This window comes from Aristolochia californica, unplaced genomic scaffold, assembly GCF_029961685.1.
Source record: "Aristolochia californica isolate CCGP_79_NKW_82.1479 unplaced genomic scaffold, dmAriCali1.0.hap1 SCAF_16, whole genome shotgun sequence".
NCBI lineage: Eukaryota > Viridiplantae > Streptophyta > Magnoliopsida > Piperales > Aristolochiaceae > Aristolochia > Aristolochia californica.
The window spans coordinates 2,084,615-2,101,030 of NW_027181837.1; the positions used below are offsets into that span (position 1 = coordinate 2,084,615).

Below are 16,416 nucleotides of genomic sequence, written 5' to 3' on the forward strand. Positions count from 1 at the left end.
CTTGATCTCCATGACAGAGGGAAGTGATACGGTTAACCCTCCTTCTGGCCGAGGCAATAGCATGGAAAAACTTTGTATTTCCACCCCCCTCGGCCATCCAGCAAAATCTTGCACGCCGTTTCCAACGAACAGTTTTGCAGCGAGGTAGATTAGAAAGCTCAGAATTTAATAGACATCTAAGGTTTAAATCAGAGGGAGAAATGGACCTTTGCTCTTCGAGTCAGTCGAGCACCGAGATGCGACGACCAACCGAATCCTTCCGAGAAGCAGCTGTAACACGATAGGAAACAGACTGCGAGTGAATCTTCAACTTCAGAGCTTTCAATTTAAGGGCGAGATTCCAGCCAGGGTTTGGGTGATGATTCAATTCTTGCCACTAAACCGGAATGGAAGAGTTGAAAACTTCTAGCAGGGCCAAGAATTTTCAAAGCAGAAGGGAGAGCGCCCCTAGGCAGAGGGGAGGGTGTTAATTTGAATAGGCCAATGATCAGAACCGACTTTGTTGAGGACTTGGCCAAATGTATTTGGAAAGAGATTGAGCCAATCATTGTTAACAAAAAAACAGTCCAACTTTGAAAGGATTGGAGGGGATTGGCCATTTGACCAAGTGTATTTTTTCCCGGACAGAAAGATTTCTGAAAGTTCGAGACTACAAATGAGGTCGGAGAAGGCTCTCATGGCAGAGGTAGTTCTGGGCGCGGGAGGTCTTTTTTCAGAGCAAAGTAAAATGAAGTTAAAATTATCGGCTAGAAGCCAAGGCAGATCCCATAAGTGGACTAGTTGAAATAATTCTTCCCAGAAAGAGGTTCGATTAATAGGCCTAGTCGAACCATACACACTAGCTAGAGCCCACGACGTCCCAAAAAATAATCGTAGAAGCGGATACCAATGGAGTATTGACCCAATTGGCAGAGATTTGTGTCCACCGCTTTTGGGTCCCAGATGACAAGAATGCCACCCGAGTGACCAATAGCATCGACTGTTGCCCACGCAGGGTCTAAACCATACCATAACTCGCGAGCGATAGAGTCATCAAAAGTTTGTAATTTCGTTTCAACTAGAACTACAAATTTTTGGCTTACATTCCAAAAGGGTTGCTTTGATAATGGTGCGCTTAGAGTGTGAACCAATTCCTTTGACATTCCATGACATGATGATCATTTAGAAACTGGTAGGTTGAGATCTTTCTCCCGTTGGCGAGAAGCCTCGTGGTAGTAAGAGCTGAAGATCCACGCAAGTTCGGCTAGTTCGTTGTATTCTTCCGGGGGAAGATCGACTTCTTGTTCTTCCAGAAATAGGAGGAGGTTCCCGAATTCTTAGTCTGACAAGTCTAGGCTTGGTCTTATCCAACCCCTTCAGGTTACATGCAAGGCCTTCTATATAAAAAAAAGAAGCCACTCCGGTGAATATTTGTAAACATTTAAAAAAATAATTGGAAAGGCAAGTCCATGAGTAAAAATAGCAAAACTGTTGGTTGCATAGGGGGTATTGGAGATGTCTATCAGTTCTGTGGAAACATAAATTTCTTTTATGACACTTTCAATACATTGTATAAGTTAAATAGTAAATCACTAATCTGGATAACTTGACAGGATTACTTGTTCCACCTTTCCCAACTTGCAATACGTCTTTCTGACTTTTTACAGTTTTTACTTATATTTTATGATGATAGTATTGGAGAATTCACAATATCATTTGACTTTTTACATGAATTTCTGAATTCACATTTTTCAAGACTCATCACCTTATGTAGAGGGGGCTAGTTTTATTTCTTCTTGGAGTTCTCTGTTGGTCCAATGCAGATTAATTAACAAAGTTCTTTTTCTTTGGAAGGTTAGCTTCATTTTGCCAAAGCTGGATGTACGGTTTCTACATCGTTGTCAAGGTCTTTTTCTTGACAATAATGTTATGGGCATTCAATTCCAAAGTAGTAAATCACAGTTACTTGAGGAATCGGGCGAGAACACATCACACTTTGATGTTCAAATGGATTTCAGAGAAATCCATGTATGTAACTGGTTGCCCTTTGCTAGAAATTCATTCTGCAATACTCTTTATTCTTGGTGACCCACTCTCCTGTATGAGGCCATTGCTGATATGTTTTTGTCTTATGTTGTTTCTTAGCTTGTTCGAGAAGGTGGCAGTGCTGTGTTGGAGATTCTAAAACTTGCTGTTGTGTCTTCTGTAGATATCCCATTGCAAGTAAGGCCTTGCCCTTCTGATATCTGTTATGTTTTAGGGAAAACAATTTCAAATAGCATTGATATCATGCCTTTATTTGCAGTAGAATTTTGCCACTAAGATCATAACACTTTTTGCTTCTGAGTTCAAGTTGATCCAGAGTATGGTTACTATATACATCTAAACCAGCTGATATAGTTCAGTATTTCCTACCATGTTTTATATACTATAGACGATCCCTAGGGGCAATCATTTGTTTGGTCCTTGGCATCTAGCATTTTCTATATCTCCATTTTGCACAGTGACTATCAAATTTAGTCCGTCTCACAAGATATCTGCAAGATATTTTTTAGCATACTTTGTAGTTCTCTATGTGTGATTTGTGAAGCTTTAATTGGATCTGGTGTTATGACAAGTAAAATAACCTTATTTTATATGAAAATTAATTGCATGAGTGCTTCCACAGCTTGGTCTAAATCAGGCCTTGATGGTGACTTCTATTCCAACACTTTTCATTTTCCCCATGCATTAGTTGATCATGTGATTCCATTGGGAAATTAAGACTACTTTATTTTCTTTATCCTGGTGAGTTTTTGCATTTTCAAAAGGGCAGATCAGGGAAAATAAAAAATGTTTTAACATACTTCATGAGGTAACAAATTTTATGAGAATATTTTTCTCTCTGTATTTTTGTTGTCTGTGCTTTAATTTTCAACTGACTGGAAATCAAGATAATAATTTTGCATCAAGAGATGAAGCAGGAAATGGGTTTTGTGACATTTGTGCTCTTAGTTCCTTGACTAGTATCATTTCTTGATCTTTATATTAACTCTGCTGGTTTCAGCTACATGGAATTTCCTCATGTTGCTCTATCATTTACTAGATCCACTGTTAGGTCATCTTCTTGAAGTCTTTTCTCACCATTTTAACTTATTTTAACTTTATCTTTTTAGTTTTTGATTTTGATTTGCTTCTTTTAAAACAAAGTAGAAGAGGGAAATCCTTTGTCCTCTCTTATCATGGACATTGTTTGAGAAGCTCTTGTCTCCATTTCTTTGCTGCCTGCAGTCATGGATGGGTGTCCACTTACCTTTTCCTTAACTCCCGATTGGTTTGCTCTTACCCAATTCACATCATCTACTTCTGTGATGGTTCCCTTGACCAAATCATCAACCTCAAAACTATGCTTGCCATTAGTTATCTTATCTTTAGCAAAGAGTAAACTTCTCCATATATGTCATTTCTTATTGAATATCCTTAATTCTAGCATCTTTTTCTTTTGAATAAGGCGTAGTTTTATTAGCAGAAAACAGGAAAGAAACAAAACAAGATTCGGAGAGCTCTCCCCCTACAATCAGGGATTGGGGAAGGGCTCCATTTTTTGCAAGAGAATCAGCAAAAGAGTTTGCTGATCTCAGGGTATGAGTCCAAATACAATCAATCTGGGATGAGAGGTCTGAAATCTTGTGAAGGACAGTCTAGTGGTGCCAAGGGTGGGATGATGACGAAGAGCACCAATTGATGATGACCTGAGAGTCACCCTCAATGATGAGTGTGTCGCTAAGATGACGCTGGAAGAGGAGGAGACCATGATGAAGAGTGGAGAGTTCAGCTACAGTCGAGTCAGCAATCCCCAATGGCCCGGAACATGTGAGCAAAGTTCGGCCATCAGCATCTCTGAAAATTCCTTTGAATCTAGCAATGCCCTGGCATCCCCTCGCACTGCCATCAAAATGTAGTTTAGTAACACCAGCAAAGGGGGGTCATGGTGGGAGGGCGGCGGTTGCAAGACATATGGGCGATGGTTGACCAATTGAGGCGCAGGGAGGAATTGATAAATTGAAACTCCTTACGGGTGTAGCCAGTCCGAGACATGGCCAATGATCTGGTTGACAATCAGCCTATGATGACAAGATTTGAAATTAAAGCTCCTGTTATTGCACTCCTTCCAGATAATCCAGGGAGTGTGCCCAATAATAGAGGAGATTAATATTCTTCCCAAGGTGGGAAGGCGAGGCCGAGCAGCAATCATGTGAGTGGAGAGGAGGTCGTTGGGGAGGCAAAGATGAAGAAATTTTTTCTGCTTTTTTTCTTTACGTTTTTGACCCTACTTATTCTTTTCCCTCCTGTTCATTAATAAAATCTTCCTCATTGTTCATAGAAAGGCGAAGAAAAATTGATAAGATACTATTTTGATTTTCGTGAATGATGTGTCACATGCATTTGAGATTGATTACCCTTTTGTTGATTGTATAATTAATTTGAGATGAATCTGCTTCCAGCTGACAGCACCTATTAGAGCTGAGATTGATATCAAGCTTGGGGGGACTCAGTGCAATATTATTATGAACAGATTAAATCCATGGATGCGCTTCCACATGTCAAAAAAGAAAAAAATGGTACTCAGTGAGAACCATGCCAACCATGACCGACCTCACAACACTGAACCTGTGGATGTTACAGACACAAAAGCCATCATGTGGACATGTACTCTTTCTGCCCCTGAGATGATTATTGTGCTATACAGTTTAAGCGGTTCGCCCTTGTACCATGTAAGTTGTTTCTTCTTTCCTCTAACTTTTAATTTTTTATTTAGTAAGTTGTCATGCTTGACCATTATTCATATTTTGTGGTCTAGGGTTGTTCTCAATCTTCCCATTTGTTTGCAAACAACATAGCTAGCAGAGGGATTCAAGTGCATATGGAACTAGGTGAGTTGCATTTGCAGATGGCTGATGATAACCAGGAGTGCTTGAGGGAAAGCCTATTTGGTGTAGAAACAAACTCTGGTTCCTTGGTGCATGTAGCACGAGTTAGTCTTGATTGGGGCCACAAAGAAATGGATTCTTCTGAAGGGAAAAGTGACACAAATAGGTGGAAGTTGGTTTTCTTTGTTGATGTTACTGGTATGAGTGTATATCTTAGTTTTAAGCGTGTTGAATCCCTTCTGTCAACAATGGTTTCATTTAAATCTCTTCTGAAGAGTCTTTCTCCTGGAAAGAGAACAACTAATAACACTGGGGGAGCCCACCCTGGCAAATCTTCCAAGGGTACCCGTATTCTGAGATTTAATCTTGAACGTTGTTCTGTAAATTTCTGTGGTGATGTGGGTGTGGAAAATGCAGTCATCCTTGATCCTAAGAAGGTGAATTATGGATCCCAGGGTGGTCAGATTGTGATAGGTGTCTCTGCTGATGGTACCCCACGAAGAGCCAATATTGCATCTACTACATCTGATGGGCCCCACAGCCGCAAGTACTCAACCTCTCTCGACATCTTTCATTTTAGCGTATCTATGAATAAGGACAAACACTCCACACAGATGGATCTTGAAAGAGCTAGATGCATCTACCAGGAATATTCTCACGAATGTGAACCTAATGACAAAGTGACCTTGTTTGATGTGCAAAATGCCAGATTTGTCCACCGATCTGGTGGGCATAATGAGATTGCAGTTTGTTCCTTGTTCAGTGCAACAGATATTGCAGTTAGGTGGGAGCCTGATGTACATATCTCACTGTATGAGTTAGTTATTCGTTTGAAAGCTTTTGTTCACAGTCAGAGGCTGCAGTCAGGACCTAGTGATGAAATGAAGGAAGACTTAGAGCAGGACAGAGAAGTTCCCATGGAGCCAGTACGCCCTGAAAAACAACACAAGAAGGAGTCTGTTTTTGCCATTGATGTTGAGATGCTGAGAGTTTCGGCAGAACTTGCTGATGGGGTTGAGATGATGCTTCAAGTTCAGTCTATCTTTTCTGAAAATGCTAGGATAGGTGTTTTACTTGAAGGCCTTATCCTTAGTTTGAATGAAGCAAGAGTATTCCGAAGCAGTCGCATGCAAATCTCACGCATTCCTAATATATCTGCTTCAAATTTTTCAGAGGTGAAAGTAACTGCTGTGACCACCTGGGATTGGGTTATTCGAGGTCTTGAAGTCCATATATGCATGCCTTACAGACTGCAGTTACGTGCCATTGAAGATGCGGTAGAAGATACATTACGAGGTTTGAAGCTCATTTTTTCTGCAAAAAGTGAGCTTATTTATCCTGCAAAGAAAGAAAGTACAAAAAGGTCGAAGCCTAAGTCCTCTAAACTTGGATGTGTCAAATTCAATTTAAGAAAATTAACTGCTGATATTGAGGAAGAGCCTTTGCAAGGTTGGCTTGATGAACATTTTCATCTTCTGAAAAATGAGATATGTGAATCAGAGGTTCGGTTGAAATTTCTTGATGAGATTATTTCTGAAGGCATCTCAGCCGCTGGTTCAGAATTTAATGAGACTTCTTCTGTGAATGATAGGTCCTCTGTTCAAAATCTCCGAGATGAAATTTACAAACAGGCATTTCAATCCTATTACAAGGCTTGTCAGAGATTAGTGCCTTCCGAGGGTTCTGGTGCTTGTAGGGCTGGTTTTCAGGCAGGTTTTAGGCCAAGTTCTACGAGAAACTCTCTTCTTTCTATTTGTGCAACAGAGTTGGATGTGACATTGATGAAAATAGGTGGTGGTGATGATGGAATGATAGAGTTTATAAGGAAGCATGATCCTGTAGCTGCTGCAAATGACATTCCATTTTCGCGTCTTCTTGGGAGGAATATTGGCTTGACTACAGGATCGCTGGTTGTCCAAATACGAGATTACACGTTCCCAATTTTTTCCGCAACAGGCGGTAAATGTGAGGGCTGTGTTGTGCTAGCACAGCAGGTAATTTGTTTATTATTATTATTATTATTATTATTGTTATTTTTACATGCTGATGAATCCAACTTATTCATTTTTCTTGGAGTTGTGTCTATGGGCCAAGGGGGGTGGGTGTATCACTCGATACTCGATTTTTGGAGGTGTTAGATATGACACACAGGAAATAATCTCTTTTTTTTTTTTCAATTTTTTGTAATTTTTTAGCCTGAGACAGGGCATTACTACCCTGTACATGATATGTATTGGCTTATACTTTTCCAAAATATAAGAGTCCAATACATTTCCTGAGAGTAATATGCCTGCCCCTGCTATGGATGCACCTCTGTATCTCTCTTCATATCTCTCTCCAACACATGTACACTTCAAATAATAAGGGCCTTAACATTTTCCAAATTTGCAGGCAACATTTTTCCAACCTCAAATCCAACAAGATGTCTTCATTGGAAAATGGCGAAGAGTACGTGTGCTTCGTTCTGCAAGTGGTACAACTCCAGCTTTGAAGACCTACGCTGATCTCCCAATTTTTTTCCAGAAAGCAGAAGTTTCATTTGGAGTGGGTTATGAACCAGTTCTTGCAGATATCAGTTATGCTTTCACTGTGGCTCTTCGCAGGGCCAATCTTGGCAGCAGAGGTGGTCCTGATGCTTTGACAACTCTCAATCAGCCCAAAAAGGAGAAAAGCTTGCCATGGTGGGATGATATGAGGTATTACATTCATGGAAAAATTGGCCTGTCGTTCAATGAGACGACATGGTATTTGCTTGCTACAACTAACCCTTATGAAACGTTGGACAAAGTTAAACTAGTTTCTGGCTACATGGACATCCGACAGTCAGATGGTAGAGTTACTCTTTCTGCAAAGGAATTTAAGATTTTTGTCAGTAGTTTGGAGAGTTTAATTAAGAGCAGTAGTTTAAAAAATCCAGCTGTTGCCTTGATCCCTTTTGTTGATACTCCAGCCTTTTGTGTCGAGGTCTCTATGGACTGGGAATGTGACTCTGGGAATCCCCTTGATCATTATCTGCATTCTGTTCCCAAGGAAGGGAAGCTGCGTGAAAAGGTTCTGGATCCATTCAGATCTACTTCTCTCTCTCTTAGGTTTAACTTCTCTTTGAGGCCCTTTCTTCCTCCCTGTGAGAAAGATGACTCAGTGATTCCTGTTACTGTTGGGCCTTTGATTCATGGTAAGGGAGAGAAATCAGAGTTGATTTCAATTGGTACACCAACCGTAAGCTTTGGAGGCCATGATCTAGCTTGGGTGTTTAGGTGGTGGAATTTGTTTTATAATCCTCCTCATAAATTGCGGTCATTCTCCCGATGGCCACGATTTGGGGTTCCCAGGATTCCTCGCTCAGGCAACTTGTCTCTTGACAAAGTAATGACTGAACTTTTCCTACGGTTTGATTCAATGCCTGCTTGTATAAAACACATGCCTTTGGCAAAAAATGATCCTGCTGAAGGATTGACATTTAGAACAACAAAGCTGAAATATGAAATTTGCTACAGTCGTGGTAGACAGAAATATACTTTTGACTGCAGAAGGGACCTTCTTGATCTTGTATACCAGGGCCTTGACCTCCACATGCTCAAAGCTCATTTACATAAAGAGAATATAGCATGTGTGGTTCTTGATGTTCAAGCAACAATGAGAACATCTCAAGCTTTATCAACTAATAAAGCTAAAACTGAGAAATGCAGTTATGTGGGTGGTAATGATGATGGATTTCTTTTATCTTCTGACTATTTTACAATACGGAAGCAGGCACCAAAGGCCGATCCTACAAAGTTATTGACATGGCAAGAAGCAGGGAGAAAGAATCTTGAGATGACATATGTAAGGTCTGAGTTTGAGAATGGGAGTGAGAGTGACCACACACGATCTGATCCAAGTGACGATGATGGGTTTAATGTGGTAATAGCTGATAATTGTCAACGGGTTTTTGTCTATGGGCTGAAGCTCTTGTGGACTCTAAAAAATCGAGATGCTGTTTGGGCTTGGGTTGGTGGGATATCTAAAGCATTTGAACCTGCAAAGCCTTCTCCCTCTCGGCAATATGCTCAGAGGAAATTGCTTGAAGAGCCGCAGATGCTTGGTGGTATTGAAATGCCTCAAGAAGATAATTCTAAGCCCTCACTTTCTGCAAATCAGGGCTCGAGTCTCCCTTTGCCACAACACGTGGAGACTGTGGGCTCACATGCATCTCCCTCAGCTTCACTTAAAGCAGAGTCATCCTCGAGCCTGGCTGGTAAGTATGGTTACTATCTTGATGGGATCTTTGAAATGAGTTTGTGTTTATGTTTATGTTTGGGATTTCTACTTCTCTAGAAGTCTTTCAGCATTTTCTTTCTGTTTGTGTACCATAACTTGAAAATACTCGTTTTTCTAAACCTGATTAGGTTTTGGTTTACTTTGTCAATTGTTAAGGGTCATTTATTTTGCTTGTCTATCAGCAAAGCATGGGAATCTTGATAACTCTGAGGAGGATGGAACGCGACATTTTATGGTGAATGTCATCCAACCTCAATTCAACCTCCATTCAGAAGAGGCTAATGTAAGTCTTGTGCTTCATTGTTGAACACGTTCTTATGTCTTTCTGTTAAGCTTTGAGATAGTTTTCCTCCAGTAATGTGATTTCTTATGATGTGTTTGTAGCTTTTAGCTTATAAGTTCCAATCATTTGGTTCCTTGACTTTGTCCTACTCTTTTCTTTCTGTAACATGTCATTTGAATGACACTGCATCTGTCAATAGTATAAAACCTTGTCCATGTAAGAGTTCTTGCAGGTTGTCTGTTCTTGCTGCAATAAGGTGTTACAACCTTAACTTGAACAGCCTTATGTTTATTGTGATGTGAAAGAGGACAATCTATTGTTTGAAGATGGAGCCTAATCTTTACTACTATTCTGTTAAACTGACATATATATATATATATATATATATATATATATATATATATATGTATATATATGTGTATATATATATATATATATTATTGAGCTTAACCTCTGTTAAATTGATGAAGTGTACATCTTTGTTGATGATGAGTTGAGTCTGAGATTGGGAATTTGCAACCCAGTGATGAAGGAACAAGGTGGGCCCTTTTCCTTTTAGTTAAAATTCTGTTTCTGTACCAGGGTAGGTTTCTACTTGCTGCTGCCAGTGGCCGTGTCTTAGCTCGATCATTTCATTCAGTCCTTCATGTTGGATATGAGATGATTGAACAAGCCCTTGGTGCGGGAAGCATTCAGATTCCTGAGACTGAACCAGAGATGACATGGAAGCGAGTAGAGTTATCTGTTATGTTAGAGCATGTGCAAGCTCATGTTGCTCCAACAGATGTGGATCCTGGAGCTGGACTGCAATGGCTTCCAAAAATTCTTAGAAGTTCCCCGAAAGTGAAGCGGACTGGTGCTTTGCTTGAAAGAGTCTTTATGCCTTGTACTATGTACTTCCGCTACACAAGGCATAAAGGAGGCACAGCAGAGCTTAAGGTAGAAGTGAAAATTACTTAAAAGTTTGTTAATTTAAAGAAGTACACAGCATATTGTCATGAGCTGCCCCTCAACCTTAGCCTGTGCCTATACGCTGTTATATTCCACTTGCTTTTCTTTTATCTCATCCAGAATCACTGAGAATATAATACTTGTGGTGTTTCAGGTAAAGCCATTGAAAGAGCTTACTTTTAACTCCCCCAATATCACAGCTACTATGACCTCACGTCAATTTCAAGTTATGGTGGATATATTGAGTAACCTTCTCTTTGCAAGGCTTCCCAAGTGAGAATGCTAATTTTGTTTATTTATATCTTTATTGTTCATCTGTATCCTTTTAGAAGTTTAGCAAGTATATTATTTATGTTGTCATATGGTTGAAAAGTTCTAGATGATGTTCACAAAATTAGATAAACCTGATTCTGTCTCTAATTTCAGAAGAAATTTATAAAACTGCTACATAAAAGTTATGTTGAGATGGCCAATTAGAGGGGTGTTTCCTGCCCTTACTTTTGTGGGTTGAGGCTCGCTTCTCCCCTCCTGTTGTATCTTTCATCATTATTTAAATTTTAGTGAATTATTTCATAGTTTGGAAAAAAAAAACTTATTGGATCAGTTTACCTAAGTTTGAACGTTTCTTTAAATATTTTGTAGTGACTGTTCATCATAGGTTTTCCAAATTCTATCTCTTCCTTTTCTGTGCTACGGATTGTTTGTAGACGTTAAGGTTTTTGGTTCAGGTTCTTTGACTATATATCTTTTCAGGCATGCTTTATAATTGTTCTATAAATTTCGGTAGTCTTATTACATCATGTGACAATTTTCACACCACATTCCAAAGTGAATAAGAAACCCAAAATGGTCTATTAGTTAGCATGGAGATAACTTTTTCTTTTTCGAAACTGTTTATAATTTATTGAAAAGAGGGAAGGAAGAAAGGAATACAACAAAAATCTAACATGGTCAAAATTACAATAAAATTCAAAAGAAAGACAAAAAAGCCTTAAAAGGGGATTTTTTGAACATTGTCAAAGTTTTATTGCAAAAATATAAAACTGAAAATTAAAAATAAAAATAGACGAAACAAAAAAATAAATATTATAACTGTTAGATTCTAAGGTTCCTTATCTTCTAAACTTTGTGGCGGTCTTCCTTGGTGTGTACCTTCACTTGGTCTACCATTTGACCAAGTGAAGGTCTTCCCAGATAGGGTAACCTCCTCAAGATCCCAACTGCCAATAAAGTCTGCAAATAGCCTCATTGAGGTAGTGATTCTCCGGGAGGGCGGGGATTTCTCGTGGCAGAAGCGGGTATCATTGAAATCTCCCGCAAGCATCAAAGGAATGGGCCACCTCTGACAAGTCCTCACAAGGTCATCCCAGAAGAGATGTTTCTCATGGTGTCTAGTAGGACCATACACACCCACAAGGCACCAAATGTTCCCCGATCCTTTGTCTCTCAATTTGATTCTGAGGGAGTAAGTGCCACAGCAGCGATCGATCACCTCAATGGTATTAGTGTCCCACACAATCAAAATGCCGCCAGCCGATCCAATCGCATCCACAAAGATCCATCCAGGCTCCTTTTGAGGCCACAACTCACGGATATATCCAAGGGGCAGAGAATCCGCCTTGGTTTTTTTAAGAATAGCAACATTTGCCTTGGTAGAGGCAAGGAGGTCCCGAATTGCGGCATGGCGACGCACGGATCCAATTCCTTGAACATTCCAAGAGATAATGATCATTGATCACTAGCCTTCTTCTTGGACTTCTCAAACAGGTGGTTATCTTCCTTGAGGGGCTCCGTGTAGACGACGCCCATCACCTTTTTAAGTTCCACTATCTGTGCCCAGGTTTCTGGGTCGAATTTTTGTTGTTCTATCTAAAGAGCAGCCACATACTTTTGAGCTTTTCCCCCCGTCTCTGGAAGGATGAAGTCCCCTATCTCTGGATTGCAGGGGTATCTAGAAGTAGCACTGGGACCATCCTGGAGAAGCTGTCTCAGCTGACCTCTATTCCGGCGCTGGTAGATGGCAAGGGGAGGAGGAGGAATTTTGGGGTGGGAGTAGATTCTATCAGGGATAGTATCTATGGTGGGTTGAGATGGACTGGTGGGTGGGTGGTATGGTAGGCTGGAGGGAGGGACAACCAAGGAGGCAACTGGAATAGAGTCATCGCCAACTGTAAGACTGGCTGGTTCAGGACACTTCTTTTGGGGAGAAGAGGCTGGGGTTGCTGCTCTCAATGTGTGGACAGGTTGTAGAGAATCTCTGGATTTAGTTGTAGGACTCGAGGTCACATTTTTGAAATCTTGCATATCTACCAACTCAATTTGAATCCAGAATTGGGCATTATCCACCATAATGCATCGGAAGTAGTGTCCTTCGCAAGGATGGATAGGATTGATGAGGATCCGGGCCTCATCAAGACGATGCCAGTGCTCAGTAAGGGGGTCCAGAGCGATTATGTCACCAAACTCCGAGATGATGCTCGTGAAGATCTCATTGTGCCATAGTTCCGCAGGGAGGCCGGTGACTGTAGCCCATTGCCCAAATTGACTACAAGGAGTCAAGAATAGCCATTATGATATCCCAATGAAACCCAAGGGGGTGTGGGGTGTGAAAGCAAGGGCCGCAAAAGACTCTTTCTGGGTTTCAAAGTGAACAAGCCAGGAATGGGGGTTGAGGTAGGAAATTCTGGGTGTGTAGGGGAGGTGAAGTTCATCAATCAACCATTGAAGTATGCTGGATTTGACGATACTGGAGGAGGTGTGGACTAGGATAGAGCAGGTCAGAGATTGTCGCCCTTTATGGAGCCACGCCGATGGACGACACGACACTCTCTTTGTCACCGAAAGGAGCTCACCGACAGGAAGAAAATCGAATCCCGTGTCCAAAGTTCACGGGTTCAGTTAGCTTTGTTTGTGACTCGTTGGAACTGAAGGATGAAGCTTGAAGCGGTTCCATCGGAATACAGATGAAGGACATCTTCGATCCTACGGCAGAGGAGATGCGAATCACCTGTCCGGAGCTCCAGGCGACTTTCTCCACCGTAAATCTCTTTTCTTCGTAGCTGAAACGGAAAGGGGGTTCCTTTTCTTTCACCAAGAGGTCGTCTTCCAGCTGGCTTCGAAATCTTCCATAGGAGGTTCAGTTGGCTCGTCGGAGGGAAGATTCAGGGTTTCCGAGCGTCTGGCTTGACGCTTTTCTGTTTCGGAATTTCTGTGTCTTCTCGGAAAGTCAACCTCTTTCCGTTGATCGGTGTTGGAGAAGCAGTCGGCATCCTTGCCGGAAGTCTGCTGTCGAGGGTTCCGGTCACCGGCTGCGGGGACGGTGATCGGAGAAGGTTCTCGACTCATTTTCGAAATCGGCACACGTTAGCACATTCGAAGCTAATGGCGCACGTTACGCGTTTCACCGGCGCACGTTACGCGTAACGTTGATTTCGCTCCGAAATGGCCCAAATCGCCTCTCTTAAATCCTTACTTTTCACTTTTGCTCTTATTTATTTTGTAATAAAATTATTACAAGTTCCAGTAGTGTACTTGACAAAGGGGATAACAACTAAAGAGATAGTGAAAAAAATAAAAACGAACTAACTTCTTATTACACCATGTTTTCACCAATAAGAATAGGATCAATTAACAAAACTAAAATATACAAAATCAACGAATCAATCAAGATAAGCCAAGTGGCATGAATTTCAATGACAAGATTCTGCAAAGAATATACATTGCCAATACAGGGATGACTTGACCAAGAAAATAGGTTCTAACAAATGGATGACTTAACCAAGAAAATAGGTGCCACATAGTTAGAATAATTGTTGATTGAAAATGTTTCTAATTTCTCTGCTTTAATGAAATGCTTGCTTTTCTCAAATGACTTGACCAAGAAAATAGATGCCATATAGTTAGAATAGTTGTTGTCGGAAAAGTTTCTCTGTTCTTTGCTTGATCAAATGCTTGCTTCTTTTTTTTATTTTTTTGAATATTTAAAAATTCAACCTAAGGCCATTTGGTCTAGTGGTATTCTCTTTACATCAGGTGCGTCAGGTCGCGAGTTCGAATCACGCCATGCCCATCTCAAAAAAAAAAAAAAAAATTTAAAAATTCTCATTTGAATATTAAATGCTCGCTTCTCTCAAAGGAAAAAAAAGTTGGATGCCTGATTTATAAGGAAAAGTAGCAAGTTCATGTACCAAAACCTGGATAAGTGACAAATCCAAAAGATGTCATTCTATTTTTCACCAGGTAGTGCAGCTGAAATTCCCTGTTCACCTAAAATTCAGATATTATTTTTTCTATGAAGGTATTGTGGATTGGGCCTTCGGTTCAACGGCTACATGGGGGATTTCTAGTGTGAGTACTTGTGTTAAGCGATACCTGAGGAAAGGGGTGTACTGTATGTAAATAATCAATACTAAAATAAAATAAAATAGAGGTAGTAGTACTGTAACCATTTCCAAATTTTCCTTCTTCAAAAGTTATTCATCCTGATTTAAGTCATATTGTCTGTGAAATCTATTTAGGGTAACGTAGCTCAGTGACTTGTATTTTACTTGTGATCAACCTCAGAAGTTCCATTTGGTACAAGTAAAAGGACTAAACATTGACCTGGCTGTTGACTAACTTAATAAAATAGAAAATGAAAAGACAATTTCTCTGAGCCCCTCCTTGTAAAAGGCAATGGGTCAGTTTCATCATCGAGTTTCTGGGAGAAAGCTCCACCTGCCATCTCTGTCTTCTATGATGAGTATCCATGTTGCTCATTGAACATTCTTGGAGATACCAGGAGCAATTGTTACCGTGCTGATTCCTGGGTGAAGAGAGAATTTTTCTTGGAGCATCTTGTTGAGGTGGTTCTTATCATTTGATTAGTTTTATCTCTCTTTTCTTGGTTCCTGTTTTTTATGTAATTATCTTATTTGACCTCCTTATATCTTTACTCCAATAAGTTTCATTCTCATTGAGCTATAAATTTTTTTTCTTATTTATTTATTTTTTTTAAACATGGTGTATAAACTATTAAAAAGAGAGAGTAAAGTACAAACAAACCTAACTAGGCGGGCCTTCCTCCACAACTGGGTGTTGGAGCGAAATACCCAACTTAGCCTGAATGTTTGCCGAATGATTGGTAGAACGAGGAATGTGCTTCCAATTACAATTTAAAGAAGACGCTATTGGCCTTTCATCAGAGACGATATTTCCGGCATGGCTTGCTCCTTTTATCAGCATGACATCAGATATAGGAGCATTGGAGCCTCTTTCATCGCCCTCATCCCTTAAAAAAGATGGGGGGCAGAGTTCCCATCCGACTTCTAGCCGATCAGTCTCACCACCAGTGCATATAAGATGATTGCGCGCCTCCTTGCTAGTCGACTCAGGGCGGTCCTCCCTATTGCCATTCACCATGGCCAAAGTGCTTTTATTAATGGAAGAAACATTCTTGATTCGGCCATGGCATGTCATGAACTTAGTCACCATTTCAAGGTCCTCAAGCTCCCCAGATTCATCCTCAAGCTTGACTTTGAAAAGGCATTTGACAGAGTTAACTGGAAGTTTTTGTACACTCTCCTTGGGAAGATGGGATACGGGGAAAAATGGCGCTTCTGGATCCAAAGTTGCATCTCCTCTGCAAGCTACTCCGTCCTTTTCAATGCAACAGTTTGTGGGTATTTTAAGGGAACCAGGGGAATCAGACAGGGAGACTCCCTCTCCCCCTTGCTCTTCAACGTGGTAGTAGAATATCTATCCTCCTTGATCTACTCGGCCAAGAACATGGGATGGCTCCTCCCCACGACAAATTGCAAAGCCTTTGATATTCCAATCCTCCAGTTTGCGGACGATACTATTTGCTTCGGGGTTGGTACTATGGATCAGATAAAAAAACAACGTGCTGTTTTGGGAGTATTTGAATTGGCTTCCGGTTAGAACATAAATTGTGGAAAAACCATTATTCTTGGCTACCACATTGATCCAACTGGGCTTCGGGATGTGGCGGACTACTTGGGATGCTCTGTGGGAAATATGCCAATTACATATCTT

At 40.6% G+C, this 16,416-nt stretch overlaps 1 protein-coding gene across 3 annotated transcripts in view; it reads left to right on the plus strand.

Moving 5' to 3' along the window:
- The window catches only part of LOC137953510 (protein SABRE-like), a 57,774-nt gene that overhangs the window by 28,418 nt on the left and 12,940 nt on the right, over nt 1-16,416 (plus strand). For 2 of the 3 annotated variants that reach the window (XM_068800934.1, XM_068800936.1), the window contains exons 6-13: nt 1,834-2,007; nt 2,125-2,202; nt 4,464-4,733; nt 4,820-6,883; nt 7,281-9,126; nt 9,332-9,432; nt 10,015-10,371; nt 10,538-10,656. In XM_068800934.1, the coding sequence (XP_068657035.1) occupies nt 1,834-2,007; nt 2,125-2,202; nt 4,464-4,733; nt 4,820-6,883; nt 7,281-9,126; nt 9,332-9,432; nt 10,015-10,371; nt 10,538-10,656 (5,009 nt within the window). The remainder of the gene's footprint in view (nt 1-1,833; nt 2,008-2,124; nt 2,203-4,463; nt 4,734-4,819; nt 6,884-7,280; nt 9,127-9,331; nt 9,433-10,014; nt 10,372-10,537; nt 10,657-16,416) is intronic. The other variant, XM_068800935.1, reaches the window with a different exon arrangement.